We start from the raw sequence: 23,967 nt of genomic DNA on the forward strand, positions 1-23,967 counted from the left end.
AATGGCCGTGCATGTCTTTAAATCTTTCTTTAGCTGTTTTTACCCGCACTCCCTTCTTTGGAGAGGGCGATGCTGATTCGAGGAGAACAAGGGAGCCGCCCAGTACGTCTTCTCCGTGCTGTGCAGCCCAGAGAGACAACTGCGAAAGGGACCGAACTGCCCACGCAAGTTGGCGTTTCCATCTCGAGTTCCCGGCCAGTGTTGGGTCACATTCCCCAGGCAGCTCCCCAGGGCTGGAAGCTTCCAGAATTAGGTTGGAAGCACGTCGTGCATGGGGATTAGGTTCTAAGGTCAGCAGCCGAGGCCAGAAAGGCGGTCACATCACCACCCTGGAGAGTCCTTGGCAAAAGACCACCTTGGAAAGGGAAATGCCGTCTCTCGGTAAATCTAACAGTTGAGTTTGCCTTCCCAGAATGTCGCAGGCTGCTATGGTTTCACTGGAGCACCAGATGAAGTAGTGGCTTCATATTCCAGTCATTGGGTTAAAAGAAAATAAATCCATTTAAAATCAGAATCACTTCTTCTCAGCAAGACGCGCACACACTGACAGGTACCAAAAACCTAACACCAGCAACCACGGCACCTAGCAGTGAGGTCGATGCCATGCAAATTTGATATATATGTGATAAATGTTTATGGAGTAGATGCTGTAGTCCACCAATCACACTGCTATTGATTGAGTATGGGCTTTAGTTGGGTGCCAAGACACAAAGGTATATAATCCACGGTCTCTACCTAGTCGCTCACAGTCTCATGAATGAGCCATACATGTCGACCAATAAATAAATATCCTACTATATTATAAGTACGATGATAGAAGTATGACCTGAGTACCAGTGGGTGGGCAATCAGAAAAGACTTACAAAGAAGGCAATGCTCGAGCTGAGTCTTTAAGGAGGCTTTTAAGAAGAGGTTGAAGCTACCAATGCGATAGGATGGCTTTCCGTGCACAGGACGGATGAGAGGAGGAAGAGATAGGTGTGCAACAGTGCACCCGCTTGGATGGCGTAGAGTGTAGGGAGTAGGGGCTGGTCTGGCAAAAGCTAACGGCCATGCAAGCAATGAAACTGTATTGTGCAGACAGCAGAGAGTCTTGGAAGAGGGGGGAGAAGAAGCGCGACATGTGCAAATCGGTGTGTTCGGAATATATTAGCTCTTTATGGGAGGGGAGAAACACAAGACGGTGTGATACCAGTAGCCAGGAAGTAGAACCATAGTCTAGACTGTACTGTCCAACATGGGAGCCACTTGCCATATGCAGCTATATAAACTTCGGTTAATTAAGAATTCAGCTCCTCCGTGGCCCTCGTCACATCGCCAAAATAACAACGAGGTCCCATCTTCAAGGAGCTGGGAGATGTAATTCAGGTATGCCGCCAAGCAACTAGGAATTCCTATTCGGAAGGTATTTGAGGGTCCTTTGCCTTTTGGTAAGCTGTTATGTCACTGCAGGTGAAGTGAATTTGTGTCCTCAAGAGAGGACGCTGCAAAGGTTTCCCACGTTTTCCTTATATATACGAAAGGTTTGGCACTAGACAAATTACAGACATTGTATTATTTCAGAAATTAGCTCCACCCTCCGTCTACAGCCACACTGGTGTTGACACCTTCCCAAGTGCAGCGCGGCCAGCAAGGTGTGACGTGTCAACACGCGAGTTGTGAGGTCTCGGAAGGCCATGCACACGCACACGCAGAGTCCCAAACTGGAGCCAGTCCGTGCCTGAGCTCCTGCAAGGGGCCCTTTAACTGGGGCAAACCCAAGAGCCTGCCATTCTTCCAATAAATTACAGATAATAGCTTGTGTGTGAAATCGGGATAGTTTTGCCAGGGCCATCTGAAAACGATTTGTTTTCAAGAAAATGCTTAACTGGGCTTCAGCGAGCTCAGTGGAGTGTGAGTGAAGAGGGCAATTAGGACTTGGGCTATGAAAATACAAACTCTGAATGGGGTGGTAGGGGAGCGGGCAAACCCAGTTAGGCTGAGAGGGCCTCACGGAGAAGACACGGGAGAGCGTGGTGAGCAGTCTGCGGGGGAGGCTCAGTGCCCTACCCCTGAGGTGGCCCCTTCTCCCTGAACCTCTTGCCTCTATAGAGGCAGCCCAACTCTCCCCTGACAAGCAAGTCTTTCCAGGCTCCCGAGAAGAACATGTTACACCTCCCCTCGCTGACGAACTAGGCTCAGTCTCAGGATCTCCTCCTGCGCTGAGCTCTCCAGTGGCGATTTAAGCTCGTTTGCTTGAAGTTTTCTTGGGTGGGTGGTGGGGAAAGAGCTGACTAAATCCAATTTTTCTCTAATAGCAGCCCAGTTCTTATCAACTGGCAAAGAAAGAGCTACTTAAATGTTGACCATGTAGCATCAAGCATGCTGATCTGAAACCACCGTACGTGCCGATCCAGGGTTTCTCAGCCTTGGCACAGTGGACATGGGGGCTGGAATTTTTTGTTGTGGGAAACTATTCAGTGCACTGTAGGAGGTTTAGCAGCATCTCTGGTCTCTACCCACCACGGGCCAGTAGTATCCACCCCACACCCACACCCACACCCACACACACACACACACACACACACAAATGTGACAGCCAAGATGTCTCCAGGCACTGCCAATGGCCCCTCAGGAGCACAGCCGCTGCTTGTTAAGAATGGCTGATCTAGCCTAACCACGGCACTAAATACAAGCAGCTTGCTGCAGGGAGTATAAATATATGCATATATTGCCTATGACATCAGCATAAACTCTAAATATATCCAACATAGGCCTATATTTTTACTTAAGATGCTCTGTTCATTAAGGTCATCTTGGATTCTACAATTATAGTGGAAAGAACTGTCTCTGTCTCTTTTTTTAATTTAAGACGTAGATCAGAAACCGAGTCCCTCTCACCCTTCCCCGAGGTCAGTGTGGTACCGTAGGGCCCAACAGCAGCCAGGAGGGGATCCGGGCGTTTCTCCAGGCAGACGACCTGGAATCTATTTCCATTTTTTTTTCTACTCAGTTAACTGTATGGCATTAGTCATTTCTCACTTGGGCTCGGTGGCCAGTTGTAGGCAGGGATGCTTTGGGTTCTAAGTGACACACACCAATGCAAGCTGGCTTAAAGAAGGAAAAAATGAGGGGAGGGCAGACAATGAATTGGTTCAAGTACTGAAAGGCCGGTGCTTATGAACCAACTGGCGCCTATAAGCTTCAAGTCCCATTAGCTCCCTCAGGGTCTCTTGCACCTCCCGTGTCAAAGACAGTCCTGGGGACCTGACATACGTTATTTCATCTTCACAACAACTTCGAAGTCAGTGTTGTTGTCATCAGAGGGGCCCGGCGGGGGAGGGGAAGCTGCTCAGACTCGCAGGAAGTGGCAGAGCTCAGTCAGCGGGCTCCAAAGTCTGTGCCCTGGGCGTTCCTCACTCTGGACAACAGAGTCCATGGGGTTGACCAAGAGGTTGGGGGTGGATTGCACAGCAGAGAAGTGCTGCAGGCAGGAAGGCGGACTTAAATCTTCGCAAAAGACAATCAGATGATCACCTCCAGCAGAGAAGAGAGTTTTAGTTGGGGCAGAGCAGAGGTTGAGAACGGGCTGGGTTGGGTTGGATGATGACGCGAATTCGTGGGTGAAAGTGTGTGTGAGGCAAGTGCTGCTTTAGAAATAGCCCGGCGTAGTTCGGGCAATACGCAAACCTGAGTTCAGATTTCGGATTTCGGCTCCGCCCCCTGGGTGTGCTAACAAAACCCTGAGCCCCTAAGCAGGGCTGTTGGGATCGTGGTGGGAGGGGCCTAAGTAAAATCCCTGCGCCTGATATTTGGTACGTAAAATAGGCTGAACAGACGCCAGCAGCTTCATCCACGTTCTCTTCAGCTGGAAGCAGGGAGTTCAGTGGAGTTATTGTCAGGGTGCCTGTGCCTTTTGTGGTGGCAGCCACGGCAGCCACGCCCAGCGCCTCACCGAAGCCCATCACGCACGTGGATGAAGGACGCCCCATCCCACAGCCCTGCACAAGGTTCTGTGTCCGCAGAACTAGGCCGAACCTGAAGAATCCCATGCTCTTTCCTAGAGAGCGTTCCCGTGGAGTATGAGAGCAAGTAGACCTTATTCCTAAAAAATTTTATCGATTGCAAACAAAAGAAGGGCGCGATCTTAGCTCTTAAATTATTTCTATTTACCCACATGTTCACACACCTCACTTTTCAACTCTTTCAAAAGCAGTGGCCTCCCCAACCCCCAAGCACGTAGCGGAAAATGGGTAATTTAGTCAGGCACCTGTGTAAACAGCAAGTATTGGAATAATTCTTTAGGAAAACTGTTTAAACCCTCTAACCAGCTGCTTTGCCTATGTTAATACAGACCTTCTCACAACACTCAACTTTAATACAAAAAAGCCATATTTTTTACTAAGTCTCTGCAGTCACAGAGCCACAAAGGATGTCTAGTTTTTGACTCAAGAATTGCTTTCCCTCTTTACACAGTATTCATTCCGTGGGAGCAGTCACTGGGATTATTTCCGGGAGAAGCCTTGCTCCTGCCCCTGGTTAATCACCCCCTGGGGAGGGCCTCTCTGGTACGCTTGCTCCAGAAGTGGCCTGATGAGTCCGAGGTTCACATTTCATTCATTGTTTAGCAGTCGCTCTCGTCTGCAGCAGGAACGAGCGGAATGGGCCACTCAAGTCCTGGGTTGGGAGGTCACGCGGCCTGGATGCAGGTCCCGGCCCATCCTGCTTGCAAGCGGTGCCAAGTCCATCTGTGCCTCAGTTTCCTCACCTGTAAATGGGGGTGATGATAATACTTGGTCCACAGAAAGGTTGTGAATGTGAACAGAGAAAAAATACATGTAAAATCTTAGCCGAGTTCTCAACAAGATCACATGTGTAAATAGTAAGGACACCGAACTCATTATTTTGGATTTAATTATTCCTGGTACTGTCTTTTTGTGGTTGCTTTTTAGTGATTTTGTTTTATTTTTTTTTTAACTATCTCTTGATCGTGTCTCTCTATCACCTGGTGTCCTGACACTCTGCCACTGTGTAGCTCTCCCAGGCACCGTCCCCACAGCACATTTTAATACCAGCCTGCCACTCATCTTCAGAATGAAAAGGAACCAGTCATTTCAAGTGGAGTTGGTGACTTGATTTGCAACATGGCCTCTATTATAAATGAGGGCATATATTAACACCACTTGGGCAGAGCAGCAATTTCTGGGCTCGTATCTATGGCTCTGGGAAGGGAGAAGAGATTGTAGCCCTTTAATCTTGGATGGAAGAACTAAACCTAGATCCACATCAGTTTAGGGAGAAAAACAGGGCTGTAACTGAGGCCATGGACGTTAGATCCACACGCCATCAGCCCCAGAGGGTGTTGGATAAAGTGATAGGTGTGGCCGCAGCAGCTGTAGGCACCCGCCACGTTACCCCCACTCCTGGTCCCCGTCTGTCCTGAGTGATGATGGGCCCGTTTCCCACCGAACCCTCGGCATCTTCAGGAACCTTCTCAACCCAGCACCCCACACAGCCAGTACGATCCCCCAGTTAGCATGGAGCTGCTTTTGTGTGGCTGTCAGTGTTTGCATCAGAAAATGTTGATGAGCTGAAACTATCATGGAATCGTATTCATTTGGAAACAGATACGTTGGGAAGGGGAATGCATTAGTCTTCATTTTTAAGGTCACAGGGAATCCAGTCATACAGATAATTAGACTATGATTTACATAGGGATCTTGGAAAGCACACTCGTACACACCCACACATACACAAGGCCATGTGAGTTTAAGGAATGACATATTGCTGCCTCTGCGTGCTTTCTCTTGCTTTTTGAATAGATCCGTTAAGCCCTGTTTTCTATATATTTGCAAGGGACTCTATACCCATTTAAAATAGAACTTCAGAAACAGCCCCCAGTGGGTCAGGGGGTGTCTGCAGTGTACAAAGTAGGAACCAGGAAAACGCACAATCCCTGGTTGCAATCCCATTGCACGCTAGATATTTCAGTAAGAAACCGTGGTCTGTAAAGCAGGCCTGCGGAAGTTCCAGCATTCTCCCCTGTACTTTGGAACCTATTTGCATCTGTACAGATGGTCTCTGCCAGTCGGAACAGTCAGGAGGAAAAATGCAGCCCAAGTGAACAAACTTAGCAAATGACATAGCAGAGAGAGGGCAGCATACACTATGGGGACGGATCTTGGGGCTGAGACATTTCCCGAGTAACGGTAGGCAGCAGCAAGCTGAGTTTAAGGAGCCACCAAAGCGTGAATTGAAAGTGAGAGGAATCAGACAGCTCTGTGATGTGTATTTCAATAGACCCAAGCCGCCCCAGCCCCGTCATTGTGTTATGACTGCTCTGCCACTGCCTGTATTTGTATGAATTAAAAAGTGGCTCCGTCTGTAGTCTCTGCAACGAATTCATGCCGAACGAAATTTCAAAAAGTTCACGTAAAGGATGATTTCATAGCAACTATCATATCAGGCTTCTGGAAAATTGCACTTGAACTTCAGTTCCACCTCAGTCACTCAAAGGAATTCAAAAATTGGCTTTCAGCCATCCTTGTTCTTCCACACGCAGCCTCAGACATGCCTCCGTGCAAACTCTCACGCCTGCTGATCGTGAGTTCAAATCTGTCCCTACCAGGGCCCCGTCACTAAGTGGACATCAGCACCAACCTCACTGTGTCCCGATCGGGACCCTTGTACATTTGGCAGCCTTGATGGAAAGGGACAGTAATATTGCCACGAAGGGGCCACTTTGAACTCCATGACAAAATTATGAGAAAGGCTTTGAACTCTGCCAGCTGATAGCAGCTATACAGGGTTTCTTCAAAGAAATGTTTCTTCTATGAAATCCTCCAAGGATCCTTAGGATTGGAAGGTGGAAACCTGCAACATGGTTTCCCATACATCACCCCCTCCTTGCATGTCAGCTTCCCTTGCTGTCACCATGCTGTCAGGACAGACACTCTGCCAAGAGCACATTTGGGGACAGACAAACCAGAGTTTGACTCCTGGCCCCTGTCACTTAATAGCTATGCAGTCTTACCTCGCTGCGCCTCAATTTCCTCATCAATAAAATGGGGGTTACAATCACTCTCACTTCATAGAATTGCTTTGGGCACTCGCTGAGATAACCTGTAACGAGTGGCCGGCACCATGAGTGGCCCGTAGTCTGTGCAAAAACGTTAGGAGTTCACGTAGTCGTACCAATGATAGCTGGTAGAGGGAAGCCTGCGGGAGAAGGTACAGATTAAATGTGAATACTGATTCTGATGAAACTCTGACGTGCTCAGTCTGTCTTTGCCAGATCATCGGGCGAGAATAGCGTGCCTTACACGGCTCCCAAACAACTACGAATAAATGGGCTTTTCAAATGAAACTCCATTTATCCATTGATCTATTTCAGGGACGATTCTTCTTAGTCAAGCCACTGGGCAGGAGCCCCTAACATTTAGTTTTAGGTGTATCGTCTCTCCTGTCTCTCTCTCCCACTCCCACCCCCAGACGGGCAATGGGCCAGAAGTGCGACGCCTCTGCACCGTGGGTCACTGCTCTCCTCTCCCCGGAAGTCCCTTTTCTCTTCCACTGAAGATGCTCAGGCCTCAGCTTTCCCAGGAATCCTTGTTGGACTCTCCAGCCCTGCCTCTACCTGGCCAGGCTGGACCACCTGTCCCCGTTTTCACCCCCACAGTGCCACACCCTTACAGTCTGCCCCTTCTCAGGCACTGAAATAGCGCAGGGACCCATCCGCCTCCCCCAACTAGACTGTGAGCTCTCTGGGTGCAGGGATGACGCCTTGCTTGTTTTTGTATCTTCGGTATCTCAGAGAACACCTAAGGGGCACCCATGCATTTCATCGAAACACACTGTTGTATCAATGACATTGAGTGCCCTCCAGGATACATCAGGAGATACCACCGCAAAGGCAGCGACAAATGTTAACATCCATTTCAGGTGCCTGAAAATGTCCCCGTGTACATGGTTCATCTAAAAAGCAGGAGAAGCTATTGCTTCTGATTGAGGCGCTTGTTACCTGAGTTGAGACTCAGACCTGATTCTTGAGTTTGCTTTCTCAACACCTTGCCCTTCCCTCCACACCCCTGGCTTTAGGGCATACCCCGTGGGCTCCTTGTTCTGAGCTTTTCCCAAAAGAACAAACCAGCAGGCAAGCGAGCACAAGGACCCCAAAGATGTTGGGGTGACTCAGGTGAAAGTACACGTGGCAGTTATGCTCACTCAGCGTCTGGCTGCTGGGAGCCGCTTGTCAGGTGACAAGAGAGGTAGCCGCAGTCTGCCCTGTGGAAGTTCTTGACCCCAGGGCAGCGCCACGTCACTGCCCACCCGCTGCTGGGCTGGGCTGGGCTGGCCTGGAGTGGCCTGGAGTGGCTGTGTTTCTCTTTGTAGGAATTCCTCATGCTGTCAAAACGAAAACAAAAAAGCAAAAACAAAAACCCAGCCTCATAGTGGGGAGAGTGGATCCTTGGCCATTGCTTTGAGATGCAAATGTGTTCGCCTTCCCACCTCTCCTCCACTTCTAACCCAATCTAATGTACTTGGTTTTATTCTACCTCATTTATTTGTTCATTCGAGAGTTGCAGTTCATCGGGAAGGCACTGAGGATGCAGGAGTCAATAAAATACACAGGGGTCCACCCCTGATAGTAATAAGGACGATGAACATTTTTAAACAGGCTAATAGGGTAGGGCAGATAGAGGGGCAGTTTTCAAGAAGACAAACGGGGAAGGCTTGAACGGAGAGGGGGGGCAGGATTGTGAACACAAGGAGGCAGCGAGTCAGGAAGAATGTTCCACGTAGCGGGACGGGAAATGTAAAGACTGCCAGGATGGAACGGTGCGGCGTGTTCAAGCAGCAGGAAGACAGCCGCTTCGGCTAGAGAATGAGGGCCCAGGTGGAGAGTGGCAAGGCCACCGTTAGAGGTGAGTTAGAGGTCACAAGTGCCAGGGTAGGCCAGTTACGCAGGTTGTCATCAAGAGTTTGGACTTGTCCCTCCACACAGTGAGAAGCCACCAGAGAGCACCCGGCAGGCAGCGACAGGACCTGGTTTCTATCTTTAAAGCACTCTGGCTTCTGTGGAGGCGGGATGGGGACCACGGGGTGTCAATAAGGGTGTGGCAGCAGTGGAAGCAGGTGGACCGGCAAGGACACGGGGCAGCAGAGAGGCTGTGGTCTTAGGTTAGGACTGCAGCAGGCGAGAGCCAAGGACTGGGTGTTTCCCAGACTGACTCCGTGTCAGCCGTGTAGGTGGATGTTTCCGCTCACACCGGCTTCCGGAAACATGCAACGACTTATCGTATGAATTTAGACATTTGGAGAAACATTAAACCACTTGGGAAAAAAAAACATCTGAAACACTTTCTTTTTTCTTTTTTTTTTTTTTTAGATATTTTGATTGTGAGGTGGTTCTGATGTAACGTTCTCTGGATGCTCTCATGACACTCATTGCTGACCTTTGACCCCTTGTCCTTTTTCCCAGGTCGTCCCATTCCACCTACATCTTCGTCTAGCCTCCTCCCATCTGCTCAGCTGCCTAGCTCCCATAATCCTCCACCAGTTAGCTGCCAGATGCCATTGCTAGACAGCAACACCTCCCATCAAATCATGGACACCAACCCCGATGAGGAGTTCTCCCCCAATTCATACCTGCTCAGAGCATGCTCAGGGCCCCAGCAAGCCGCCAGCAGTGGTAAGGAAACGTGCTGTCTGAATGTGCGGGGGCGCGCGCGCGCGCACGCGTGACGAGGTTGCGTCTGCCGCAAAATGGCGATTTGGAGACGCGGGCTGGGGAGAAGGTGGAGTGGGAGGCGTGAAGGTGAAGTACATTCGTCATTTTGTGACCTTGCGGTTCCGGGATATGTTTGTTGAAGTTCCCAGTAAGGCTTTTGCGCTTTGCGTGTCTCACCGGGGCTGGGGCCCCCTTCGGTGGGAGGAACCCGCCGCCGCCCCCCCGCCCGCCACCATTGCGCATGCGGCGGCGGGCTGGTCCGTCTCACAGGGGACCTGCAGGGAGGCAGTGGAACGTCAGATTGTCGTGCTACGTGATGCCGGTTGCAGCCAGAGGACCCTGGGCACCCTCGCATGCCCAATTTCGGTGCCTGTCACATCTCTTGTTTCTGGTGGTTAGCTTCCGACTTTTCTCCAATGCTCGTTCAGGGGATTCTGCTGTTAAAACATGTTTGCTTGACGTGCGTACTGAATATCTTTTCAAGTCCGACATGTTTGGCGGGGGGAGGGGGCGATGACCTCTCCTATAACCCTCTCCTGGGCTACTTTACTTGAACTTTGTCAGCTGATCACGTGGTACCACGATAAACACTGCTTCTAAGTCCCCAGTGTTCTTACTGTGGCTTTCACATCACAGGGCAAAGGCACTGGTCTCCGGGCTCTGTCCCACTTTTGATGATTTTTGTGGCTACTCCTCAGCTCCCAACCTGTAAATCTTAGGTGTAATGGCCCCAGGCCCGGCAATAATGATGCCGTATTTTGATTTCTGCTGATGGCGATGTGTTCCCAAAGCATAAACACCGGAGTGGGCGATATCTAGGGTGAAGTCCCCATGGCCCAAGGGGAGACATTTGCAGAAATTAGTTGCTCCTGACTCAAAGGCTTTGGAGTTATCTTCTGAATCAGCCACTCGTGGCATGCATGAATATATGCTGTTGAAAGTGAGACAGAGCTTTCCATGCCAAGAATGTTCATTGATGAGATTGTGTTTTGGCTCCATCCATGATGGTATGCCGCCACTGGCCTCAACCTCTACAATTAGAGAGGACCTCCTAAATGCATTTAAGATGATTCATTCTGGAGATGGAATGACGGACTGCTACTTAGGATGGCCCGTGCCCTTCTCCAAAGCCAGGCCTGATGTGTTCAGCAAACTCGTATTATTTTTTCCCAAAAAATTACCTAATCAAATCTCTCATCAAATGAGCAATCCATTGTTGATATTATGAAGGCCTTTAATCTACCATAAATCTTTATTAGAACTTATCAGAGCTTCTAGTTTGAGAGAAATGTGATTATGGCACTCTTAAAATGACATTACATCATTGGGGTGATTGGTTTATCATTTGCAGAAGAGACATCAATCATAACTAGCATAACCACACAGTAAATGAATTCAACCTTTCTACCGCAGAACAATGACACTGTAATTGCTCAAAATCAGGCTTAAAATGAAATCGGAAAATGCTCTTTCTTCAAATATGATGTTAACTTAATGGAATATATTATGAAAAATCATGTTTGAGGAAATTCTATGTAATTAAAAATATGCGGAAATATAGTCCCTTTTTTCTTTCATCAGAAACTGATTTTAGCTACAGAACAATTTTTTTTGTGCTGCAGAGATTATGTTGCATTTAATTGAACTATCCTCACTTATGTTTTGCTGCTTTTTATTTCATACTATGTGATCATGATGAATATTGTATTGTGAAGGACAAGAGGCTTTTGAAATGAGGTGCACCTGCTGATAGCTTTTTAAAAACAGACAATTATTAGGAAGAAAATGAGCTTTTAAAAACTATACCCTTTTATGCATATATGGATACGCAAGCCAAGATGATTTCCATAAGAGAGGTCAGTTCCTATCTCAGCGCTGTCTAGAATGTTTTCTCAGTGATAATGCTGTGAGTGATTTCTTTTCTTTTGGATGCTGCATCAGAAGGGGAATTGTCGATGGAGTATTCTTGTCGCTTTCATGCCGAATCCAAACCTCATTTGGGTGGACACAACAGACCCGTGTGTTCAGAGTCAAGCTTATCATCCACTTTTCATCGCTCCCACTCATTTGTTCAGCTCACTTAAGCCTGAGAGTGACAGAAGTTTCAGTAACAGGGGGAAAATACCACGGAAAATTCGAGGGGCCATTTTCACCCCAAACAAGGATTTCTTTCTAAAGGGTGGGCACCCAATAGTGCAATACCCTTGTTTCCAGTGGATACTTATCGGAGAACATGTTAAAACTCTGGCCAACAGGCAGTCAGTCGCTCAAAATTCTGGACTCTGGCTGAGCTAAAGTGAGTGCAGATCAAGTTCAAGTACGTGTGTGCTCTCGTCTGTGTGTGTGTGAGGGTGCGCGTGCGTGCACGCACCTGCACGTCTTAATGGAATGGATTTGGTGTCTAGAGCAAGTTGAGGATTCTATCAAGACCCAAATGGTTTCCTTGAATTTAAATTTGACATAAAGGATTGAAAACAGAGTTTGACACAGACGACGCCAAGTGCAGGGCTGTGTCTGGGTGTCCCGCATCGAGTTTGAGGAACCCAGAGGCACTGGGTTTTATGATGGGTATCATGGCACAACCAACCAGGTGATAGCCTGTGTGATATTTCCCTGGTTAATTACACAGAATTTTTTTAAGCTGGTCTCCTGGCCATGACCTTGTGGTACAAAGATCTGGTATCAGTTTGGACTTAACCTCTTCCTTAGGTGAAATCAGACTCCTTGCAGCACCTTCGGCCCGTGCAGGACAGCACAGAATCATTTCTGCTGCCCTGTTACTACTGTTGTTACTACCCAACACCAGTGAGGCCTCTCAGTGGGGGCGGGGGGGCGGGGGGCGGGGAAAGGTCAGCACACACACTTCCTGCCCAGAGCGCCTTTGTTCTAAGGAGACAAACCAGACATAAACCACACCACTGAAGTGTTTCTGACAATGTGAAAGCTCCTCGAAGCAACAACAAAGCTTTACCTTTATGGCTTTACTGTCATTATTTTCTATGAGCGTAGCGCATTCTTTAGTGGATGGCACTAAAACTTGGGCACCTTTGGAGCCAAATCGTTCTAACCCTCACTTTCTGCCAATCGAGCGGACGCCAGGGACCCTGGGGAGATGCTGAGAAGAGAGGAGTTTCCCTCCGCCATAAGCATTTTCTTCCAGGTAGCTGAGCCCTGGCAAGCAGCTCATCCTGTGTTCTGCCTTCTGCCAGGCCAGGTGAGCTCCGGCGATATTTCCTATAGATAGCAGCATAATTTCAAAGCCTGTGAAATAACTCATCTGGGAAAAAAAAAATCTGAATCTGAGTGGCAACCTAATGGAGGCTCCCGCAGATGCACGAGTGATAAGACTGCTTTTCCAACAGGAGGAAGGCTCGCGCTTCGCTATCAGTGTACAAGGCAGAAAATGCATGGGCAGCCACACTGTCATCAAAAGCATTGGCTTACCTCCCCGCTCACAAAAGGTTGAGTTTTACTTTTCTTAAAAGCCTAAATGAAAGGGTTTGGAGCACACATTCATCACGTCCAACACACAGAAGAAGTGCAGCCGGGACGCCTGTCAGTGAGGACTCTCTCAATTGGTCCCGCGTGGCCGGGGAGCTGTCCCGGCTGGACGGCCTCTGTCGGTCACGAAGCACATTCAAGGCGCCCTGGCCCTTCTTAGAAGAGCAGTGTCTTGGTTCATTCCAAATGAAAGTAGCACATCAACACCAGCGAGTTGCCTGGAGTGGGCCAGGAATTCAGTTGCCTAGATCCTTAAACGATGGTCTTACTTATGTGGCCTCATCAAGCAAAAGAGCTTCATGTATTCATCCATTCACCCATTCATTTATCCATCCGTTCATCCGTCCCTTTTCTTACATCTCTTCCAGAGTCATGATGGATAGTGGCAGGGCCAAGGCGGAGAACCAGAGGGGAGTCCTCGGTGGGGCCTCACGTACCGGAGGCCGCACCTTCTGGGAGGGGTTCCACTTTCACCCTAGACCCCGGGCCCAGGATCTCAGGTCCCCACAGCATCACCTTTCCCAAGGCGAATGTGTTTTGTGCACGTGCCACTGGGTTCCCAGTTCTTCCCCGGTCAGCTCGGAGATCTGGTCAGGTGCGCAGAGACTTGTGACCCCTTCCAGGTCCCCAGGACCTGGCTCGGCTCTGGCTGCCTGTCCTCCAAAGCGGTTCCCAGCCCACCAGGCAGAGCAGCCACGTCCAGGGAGCTGTTTCAGGGCTGTGGCAAGGGAAGAGGCAGCCCCCCTCCCCGCACTCCGGCTTCCACTGCGGAGCCGTGCAGAATCTGGCTCTGTCTCCTGCATCCGTGCCAGCTGTTAAGCCGAGCACTGTATGTACCCTACTCCGTTTACTTTTATTTAACCCCCCGCACGTCCCCATGCAGCAAGACTGACCACCGTGCCCACCTGATGGATGAGAAAACTGCCGCACAGAGACGTTAAGTAACTAGTCCAAAGTCGCAGAGGTGGGGAGTGAAGGACCTGGGTTTTAAATCCAGCTTTCCTAATTCCAGAGGCTTTTCTCCTCAGCCCTCTGTTCAATGTGAACCTCTGAAGTGTTTGCATGGCTTTTATTGAGATACACAAAAGACAAACACTGTACGAAGGTGCACGGATGATACCATTTTTCAAAGGTTGAAAAACACTAACCTAGTATCACAAAATACTCTTCACCTCCAGTCCTGGGAAAGCATGTATATCTTCCTTCATACTCTTGCCCTGAAGACTCTGGTTCAGTAAATTCTGGAGGGGCAGAGGAGCTGTGATTTCCCTCTGCCCTTCAGATGATTTTTATGTCCGGTGAGTTTGGGAAGCATGAATAGAACAGGAAAGCTTATTTGTGAAATGGGTTTTCTGTACCCTGTCTCTGATTCACGGCAAGATCTTTGGCAAGCCATTCAAACATCCCGCGCCTCAGCATCCCTACCTGTGAAGGTTGGGCGTTGGCCAAAAAGGTCTCTTGGCATCCCTTCTCGCTCTAACAGTCTAAGTTCCTTGCCTCCAGCTGGACCAGGCTGCCCCAGTGTTTCCAGCCTCCCCCCCCCCCCCGACCCTGCACGGTAATGGGCAAAACTGAGACCTACGGTGGCCTGCACAGCAGCTCCCAGCAGCTCCCCTGCAGAAGCTGCAGCGCGTGGTGCAGGGTCCTAGAACACCTGCTGGAAATGTCCCAGCAGTGAGCAGAAGTGTAGCTCCTCCAGCACCGACCCAAGCTCCAGGGAGCATCACCCTAGCCTCCTAAACAAGATCCTCACTTGAGAACTGGAATGGATAGTTCTCAGGGCTCAGACCTTTTCTTCTTCTCATTCATGCCTTCTTACCTCACCCCCCTCCCCAACACACACGCGTACGTTGTAGATCTAGCCATTTCCAGCCTGGAGAGGGTGGGGCTGGTCCTCCGTACCACAGGGCATGTGAGCACACAAGCGAGACGGACAGGTAATTCCTTTGGAGGTGCACGCCATGGGAGACACAAGCGGCACAGAACCGCTCCTACTCAGCAAATAATCCTGCTGTTGACAAAATCCCCCAGGGCGAGAGCATTGTATACATTCTGGCTCTCCAGCTCTGCCCTTTTTGGTGCAGACAGAAAGATGCCAGACGTCCCGGGAACGATGTGGGACATCCACACAGTTCCCTGCCCCAACCTTTTGTATCCAGAGCTCAAGCTCTTCCGGAATCCCTTTAAAAACTACAATCAGTTCAACTGGATTTTGCATGGCATTCAATAGCCATTTGAAAACGTGGCCCCAGTGCCTTGTTAGAGACATTTCAATTTTCCGTTAAATGAAAAGATAGATTTCTTTTACCAGTGGGTAGTTTCACCAGCTGTTACAGACTCAGCCATGGCAAACCTCTTAGATCCCTCCCCAAAATAATAATGAAATACAATTATTTCCTGAAAAGTGTGGACCCTGAAGTCCATCCTACCCGAATTTGAATCGTAGCTCAGTCACTCTCCAGCAGTATGATATTGAATAATTTACCTAATCCATGTCTCAGTGTTCTCATCTGTAAAACAGGACTGAACTCCTGTAAGTCCTCCGGTTGTTAGGCACATTAGCTGACTTTCTGATGCTTCTAACAATCCTGAAAGGCGACTTAGAACAGGAATCAGGTCTGATATTATTTACGTTTTCAATGTAACACTTAACATGGTAAAACAGAGCTCAAGGGAAAGGTGTCATTGTTAGTATTTTTAAGTGTATAAGTCCTATTGCATTAAGTACAATGTATCCACATTGTTGTGCCACCACCACCACCATTCCTTCCAGAACATGTTCATCTTCCAACAGAAACTCCTTGCACGTGAAACGCTAACTCCCCGCCCCATTCTCCCCAGCCCCTGGCAACCGTCGTTTTATGTTTAATCTTTGAAGGGCTTGCCACACGGTTTACCCCAGCAGCTGCACATTTCACATCCCTACCAGCCATGCACAAGGGTCCCAGTGTCCCTACATCCTTCCTAACGTGTATCTTCTTTTGATTTGTTTAATACATAATAGCTATCCTATTGCATGTGAAGGGGTGTCTCGTTGTGGCCTTGATGTGTGTTGCCCAAGTGACTAGTGATGCTGAGCATCTTTCCATGAATGTGTCGGTCATTTGTATGTCTTCTTTGGAGAATTGTCTATTTGGGTCCTTCGACCACTTTTTAATCAGGTTATTGCTGTGGTGTTGTAGGAGTTCTTATACATGCTTTATGTCAATCACGTATTAGAAAGAGGATTGGCAAATATGTTCTCCCAGTCCGGCAGTTGCCTTTTGAACCTGTTGAGTGCCCTTTAACGTGCAAAAGTTTGAATTTTGATGTTGTCCGGCTTACCTATTTTCATTTTTGTGTCATACGTTTTCAGTGTCCTATAGCAAACACTTTCTAGGGTTTAGCCTATGGAGGCCATTGTTCTACTGGTTTTACAAACAGGAATTCGTTTAATCCTCAAAAGCAGTGCTTGAGGCTGGGAACCGCCCTGACTCTGGCGTCTTGGCACAGGTGCTGTTAGGAGCCGGTCTGGCATTCCCAGATGGGCCATGCCGTTCTGTTCCGGAGCATCGAGAAGCAAGTCCCAAACACAAAAATACAAAACATCCCCCTCTGCAGGCTAAAATGGACAGCTAGTCTTCCGTCACCCACTACAGCCCCAGCCTCTTCGAGTCAGCCCTTCCCAGAGAGAAAACGTGTGGAGACATCCCATCGCTGCGCGCACCCCACTCTCTGACAGCACCACATGCTGAGCACACCCGTCTCCTTGAGGCCTCCCTGAAGCCACCGAGCACAGCCCTTTCTAGCGCCTTCCGCCGAAGCCCCCGTGGCGCCCCCCTCTGTGTCTCCTCCCTCCCCGCAGTGAGCTGCTAAGCCCAGCTTTGTCTGGCCGCAGTGCGCTGTCGGTGCTGTCGTGGCCGGAGGACATCGACACCACGGCACTGTGCGTTGGGATTAGTATCACGCCTGTTTCACAGATGGCAACACGGGGGTGCAGGGACGGAGAGGCACTTGCCCGAGGCTGTATGGTGATTGACAGTATAACGGGAACTTGACCCAAGGAAGTCAGCCTCCAGAGTAATAGGTAGACAGACATTCAAGTAACATTGTAAAAGACAACTCCAGAAATATGTGTGTATATATATATATAGTCAAGAAATTTAAAAAATTGTCATTATGTACAACACTGTTCTGCTCTGGATGGCCTTTACATTTCCACATTAATAGATAAACCTTGAAGAATGGTCAAAGGACTTGACCGGGAGGGTGGGGAAATGGAACAGGTGCAAACGTGGACCTGGCAAGTACACGAAAAAGCCTAGGTGTGCATCTTCTGTAAGTGAGAAGTTCCTAGATAATGCCTGAAATTGAAAATGCAAGACATAGCAGCAAAGCGTAGTATAGGCCTAGAAATAAAACCCAAAATAATCAGCTAAGCAAATGTAAACATGCTTGTTTCTGGGAGGGAAGATATCGCTGGTGATAGAAAAGGGTTGCTGTTTTTGAATCAAATATTATATAACTATTTGATTCTTTAAACTACATGCATTTTTTCTTCTGATGAAAAGGAAAAAAGCAAACACGAAAGACATCGGGCCTAGAGAACACTGGATACAATGTGAGAACCCCAAAATGGTAGCTGTGTAATATTCTCAGACACATTTCATTCAACGGATATGTATGGCTCAGGGATTATGTGTTCGAGATGACACCAGGTGCGATGAACTTGAATGGTTGGGAGCACTTCCACTGAATCTGTAGATTGCTCTGTATCTGCTCCTGTCGATTTGGGAGCCCTGCGGAGTTGTTAGGGCTTTAGCTCTTCATCCCAACCGAGCCCCCAGCCTTGCTGAGAAATCCCAGGCTTAGGAGAGCATGAGACTGAGAAGACACTGTAGCTACCGTTCCTCCTCATTACTAACCCAGTCTCCATCTAAGCACAGGTCCTGTCTTTCCCCCAAAGCTTTGCCAGCAACGCTGCCCGAAGAGAGGCAGAGCCAGAATTGCACAAGTCTTATCTTCTTCTTTATTCAATTTAGCACCTCATTACGTTCTGATTTGTAATATTCCCCTGGTATTTCATGCATATAAGTCACTTGTGTCAACATTAAATTGTCACCACTTAAAGACAAGGGTCATTTCCTCGGTCTTCTTGTATCATTTAGCGCTTGGTGCAGGTTGAAATGTGTTAAAGACGTCCTTATTGATTCTAGCCTTTGGAAGGGCGGTGGTGGGCCGGGACGACAAACAGGTGGATGCGTTCCGACTTGGGCGGGTCATTGTAGTGTTTTTAGATCTCAGATCATCTGTGATGGGCAGCTGTGAGATTGGTCACTGTTAGAAAGGACAGAAAAGGCACCAAAGGGAGTGATAAGAAAAGATACATGTTTACCTAATCTGTTGTCTTCTTTGGATATAAGGACTATATTTCTCTTCCTTCCTTTTTGGAGCTGCTCTTCCTAGTGGGTGGTATCCTTGATATAATTTCCTCTGTTGATAAGTGTTCGGTGGTGCTGCCATAATCAAGGGAACTAGTCTAGGGGAAGAAGTCATATTCATTTCCTAGGGCTCCCGTTACAAAGTACCACAAACTGGGTGGCTTAAAAGAACAGACGCTTGCCCTGGCTGGTGTAGCTCAGTGGATTGAGCACAGGCTGCGAACCAAAGCATCGCAGGTTCAATTCCCAATCAGGGCACATGCTTGGGTTGCAGGCCAGGTCCCCAGTGGGGGGCACGTGAGAGACAACCACACATTGATGTTTCTCTCTCTCTTTCTCCCTCCCTTCTCCTCTCTAAAAATAAATAAGTAAAATCTTTTAAAAAAAGAACAGACACAATCTTTCAGTTTTAGAGGCTAGACGTCCAAAATTAAGCTGAATTTAGTAGATATTTCTCATCACATCTCATACTTGCCTTCTTCACAGCTCCTTTCCCCTCAAAATGCCCTTGCTTTTGGCATCCGGGATTCTGTTTTCTTCTTAATCTCAGTCCTGTGTTTCTGGCCCCTTCTGCCCTCCTGTGGATGCGTCCGTCTATTTATCCTCTAAATGCTAGGGTATCTGTACGTTAAAACCCAGCCCCCTCTCCTTACTTGTTTATGCACTTTCCCACAAGCCATCGTCAACACTCATAACTGAAAATACAACGTATGAGTTGATGGCCCCGATGTCTATTTCTCCAGGTCAAATGTTCTACTCAGCACCTTCCGTGTATCTCAACTAGAATGTCCAAGAGACAATTGAAGAACAATAGTTCTGAGATGACGATCAAACCACTTAATCTGAAACATACTTTTCCATTCAGTTCCTCTCCTGTTTTTCTCAGTGTATGTTTCTCTCATCCAAGCAGTTGCTCTAGCCGGTCAAACCATGACTCAGCATTTTTTCAAAACCATGACAGGGCATTTTGCAAACCAATGACTTGGTATTTTTATGTGACCATGGCCTAGCAATTATACATGGTTATGACACGGCACTTTTACATGGCAATGGCTGAGCATTTTACATAGCAATGACTCAGTATGTTTGAAAGCCATGACTCGGCATTTTTGGAAGCAAAGAAACCGAGTATAGTTCATATTTAAACTCTAGAATCTAAATGAACTTACAAAGTATAGAAAACCTCTTCTGTGTGACACTTTAAAATTCGAGTACAGTAGGCCCCCTTTATCTACATCCTTGCTTTACTTTCCCATGGTCAACCATCATCCAAAAATACTAAATGGAAAATTCCAGAAATAAACAATTCCTACGCTTTAACTCGAGTGCTGTTCTGAGTAGCACGACGCGATTTTGCGCCTTCCTGCCTCAGGAGGTGAGTCATCCCTTTGTCCGTCATATCCGTGCTGTGCACACTCCTTGCCCATTAGCCACTCAGTAGACATCTCTGTGCTGGGGTTCAAGACCCCCTCAGGTGTAGCCTCACCCTCTGCCACAGTTCTCACGTCATTCACCTCCTTGCGCAAGCATTTTATCACCTCATGTCGTCACAAAAGCATGAGAACAGAAAAGGATATTTTGAGAGACCCCATCCATGCAACTTTTATTACAGTCTATTGTTATAATTGTTCTATTCTGTTAGTACTTATTGTTCATCTCTTACTGTGCCTCATTTATCACTTAAACTTTATCACAGGTGTGTATAAGAAATGTGGAGTGTATATAGGGTTTGGTACTGGCTGAGGTTTCAGACATCCCCTGGGGGGTCTTGGAACATAACTGTCCCCAATAAGAGGGGACAACTATACCAGCCTTTCCCCCGACACCCCCTGGGCCAGTCCCAGCCTTCTCTTTTGTCGTTTTCTGTCAAATCTTTCATGGTTTCTGTTGTCTTGTTATCCCTTTTCCTTTTCGGTGCTTCTAAATTTAAAGATCAGGGGGTACATACATTCTTGATACCAAAGCATTTAGGCAGTTATCTCTTAAATTAATGTTTCCTGCAAGAGTTGTATTTTAGTGGAAAACAATAATTGTTTGTAAGACAGCATCTTGGAGTTGAACCAATTCTATCAGTGAACACTCAACCATGGAAAGCTAGCAATAAAGGCAATGATCAATCATTCTTCCCCCCCCCCCTTCTTCCACTCCAAGTCAGAGCTTGCCTCCCTTTGCTTTCCAAGAAATGAAGCTGATGGTGTAGCGTCTTTGTGACACCTCGCCAGGACAGCCAGTGGCCCTGTGCGGAAAGACCCCTGGTTTATCTTTATCCTCTTTTCCTACCCCTAACCCTCACTCAGGGTTTACAGAGATGCACTTGTGTGAGTTATGACCTTACAAATTACTGCTTTGGAATTGGGTTGATACCCAGCCGTGGACCGGAGGGTGGGGACTGGACTCATATCCCCTGTGCCAGCTCCCCAGATAGTTCCAGTGCATGTGATGGCATTCACACTTGGATGGAACCGCATTCAATCTGTTCCATCTGATTGGCCACTGTGTTTTCTTCCCGTCTGCGGTAATGAAGGCCTCTTTCCCGGTTCCCAAGGTTAGCTTCATCTCAGTGACCTTTCCCATCTCCCCGGGGCACCTCACCATTACGTACCCCCCTTTTCCTCTCCTGCATAAGAAATTACCTTCCGTGTTATTCTTTCAGCAGGAACTGTTTTCTTTGATACATTTCTATCAACGATTTCATGGCTGTCATAAAGAGGAGGCAAATCATAAAGAAGCGGTGATCTTGACCAGCTTATGATCCCGCCCCGTTTCTACTAGACGTCCCTTAAGTTCCTCTCACTCAGATCAAGCAATTTGCTTTTAAAAATGGGAAGAGAGAGGAATAGACACCACCTATTTAAATACTAGGATGCTGGTTTTCTGATTTGGTTTGCGAACCTGTGCACATTTGCAAGACAGAAAGCTGGTTAGAATACGAGAGGCTGAGGGTTGGTTGTGCACATGATTCACAGGGAGGGAAAAAGTCCTCTTACTCCAGGCAGACGTGGCCTTTTCTGCCTCTCTTCATTGATCTCACGTTGCTGACAGGGTTCGTGAGATAAAAAGAACCTGTGAGGCCGAGAAAGGAAGAGCCCTGGTGACGGTGGGGGCTGCAGACTCAGACGCTGAGCCCCAATTCTCCTGGGAACTTGCCGTGTCACCTGGGCCGTCAGTTCTCATCCCAGACTCTCCGTTTTCTCCCAGAGAGCGTTGAGGGAATTTGGACCAGATGTTCAGAAGGGCCTCTTCCAACTTGCAAATGTCAAAATCCCAGGAAAAGAACAAGAATCAGGCACAATACCTTGTTCCACTGCCAAGGAAGCCTTGGGTCTGCCACCTCTTTTTAGAAGCACAGATGCAACTTTTTCCACCTGAAGACAGGAAGCCGAGACAGCTGCCCCTCCCGAATCCGTGGCGGTGGTGGTCGCCATCACATAAGTGGTGATATTACCACTTACGTTTGCCTAACATTTTCTCTTTCAAGGAACAAAGCTCATGTCCGGTATCTCAGAGGTTGCAAAATCTGACCCGTGGTTGGACAGATGAGCTCGCCGACCTGTTTGATTTGCCCCAGCTTGTATTTGGGAAAGGTTTTTATTTAGGCGACAACGTTTTTAAAATCAGGAGATTTTTACATAAACATTCATTATTTTGTCAGTCTCAAAGTCACAACCCTAGCATTACCCGCCTGTACTGCATCATGACGAGCAGAGGCTGCCTGTGTTACACGGGGCAGGTCTTTTCCATGTTCACCCCTTTCCGAGCGTTTCCTGGCCTCTGGAGGTCATGGAACTTACTGCCCCAGTTGTCTAGCTTATCAATTGTTGACAGTGGGTACCATTGTTGATCGCGATGATGGTGATAGCCCATGGTCATTGATAATAATCTCCCTGTTGGAATACCATCTTTGCCTTTAGAAAATACTATAATGTGTATTACTTATTTCAAACTCCCATTACTACCATGTGGTGAAGAGGATATAGTGTTATTGTCCTCACTTAAAAAATAAGACATTTGCAGGTCAGAAAACTCAAGTGAATTGTCAACGGGAAGTATTTGATTTCCAATGGTTTCAGCATTTCTACCACCAAGGTCTCCTTTCATTATTCTCTCCCGTGTGCCCGATGTGTTGTGGCGTTTTGTCTACCAGTTCGCATGCATTAGGTCGTTGTTTTTTTGTTTTCATTTTACGTTACATGAAAACACATTTATGTGTTTCAAACGATTGCTTATTTTAACACACTGAATTAATGGAATTCTCACCCCTTAGGATTACACTACCCCAAAATATGCTTTTACCTTCTTGACTGATTTCCTTTGATTTCCCCTAAGCTTCCAATAGTTTTTTCAATGACATTTCAATTATTATCTAACCCCTACTCTCAGCGATGACTTAATTTTTTTTTTTACTGAGTAAGATTCCGAGCGCTAATGGACAAATTCCTCGGTTCCTCTGCACAGTTACTCTGGACCTCCATGCCTTCCATGGTGGATTCCTCAACAAGCCCACATCGTTACAAGGAGGGAAGGCTTGCGTGGGTCGTGAAAAGGTTGAGTCAGTTTTCAGGAGCCTGGACCAAATGCCTTTATGACATCCTGGTCTGCTAAGGCCAGTTACAAAGGGAAGAATCCACACTCAAGGATGTCGCTGTTGTAATTTCCGATGTGGGAGCATACAACATGAATTGCCTCACGCCTAGATCTGGTGTGAGTACTCAGAAGGCGTGTGCTGTCAGCGCGTTCTGATTAACGGCCCGCCGCGCAGCCGTCGTGGCGCAGGTGCTGGGCACTGCCTGGGCGGGGAGGGCCGTCGTCACACCAGACCACCTCCCTTGGCTCCCTCCCGGCGTTCTGCCGTGATGAGTTCTGCACCTCTGAGACGCTGCGGGCCCCGACTTGTCCTCAGAACAGCGCACGATCAGTATGAGATTCCTTTCTCGAAATAACCCAGAGGCTTTTCAGGTTTGATTTTACTCTAGCCTACTTTGGGAAAAGATTCAAACTTCTGCAAAGTAAAATGTCCTGTGCCGAGCAAATTCTGTGTACATTTCATTCTATTTTGCCGTAAGATGTCTCAAGTCCCTTGTGATGGAAATAGATGAATTTGATATATCGACTGTAAAATGACATTGAGAGTGAGCACGCTATGGACGTAATTGCAACATTTCATGGGAGGAAAAAAGAAATGCTATATTGAACATGTACATTAATCATAAAGTCCTAATTTCAGGAACATTAAATGTGAAAAACCATTTCCCCAAACAGAGGGAAAATAGCACACACCTTCACGTCAGCCCAAATGCATTTCTCACTAAATGTACAGAAGAGATACGCCCCGCTCCC

At 47.8% G+C, this 23,967-nt stretch overlaps 1 protein-coding gene across 4 annotated transcripts in view; it reads left to right on the forward strand.

Annotated features, from left to right (window-relative positions):
- TENM2 (teneurin transmembrane protein 2) overlaps positions 1-23,967 on the forward strand; it is a 1,103,034-nt gene that overhangs the window by 760,041 nt on the left and 319,026 nt on the right. For all 4 annotated transcript variants that reach the window (XM_028528771.2, XM_036014378.1, XM_036014380.1 and 1 more), the window contains one exon: positions 9,461-9,670. In XM_028528771.2, the coding sequence (XP_028384572.1) occupies positions 9,461-9,670 (210 nt within the window). The remainder of the gene's footprint in view (positions 1-9,460; positions 9,671-23,967) is intronic.

The sequence above is a fragment of the Phyllostomus discolor genome, chromosome 13 (genome assembly GCF_004126475.2).
Source record: "Phyllostomus discolor isolate MPI-MPIP mPhyDis1 chromosome 13, mPhyDis1.pri.v3, whole genome shotgun sequence".
Classification (NCBI taxonomy): Eukaryota; Metazoa; Chordata; class Mammalia; order Chiroptera; family Phyllostomidae; genus Phyllostomus; species Phyllostomus discolor.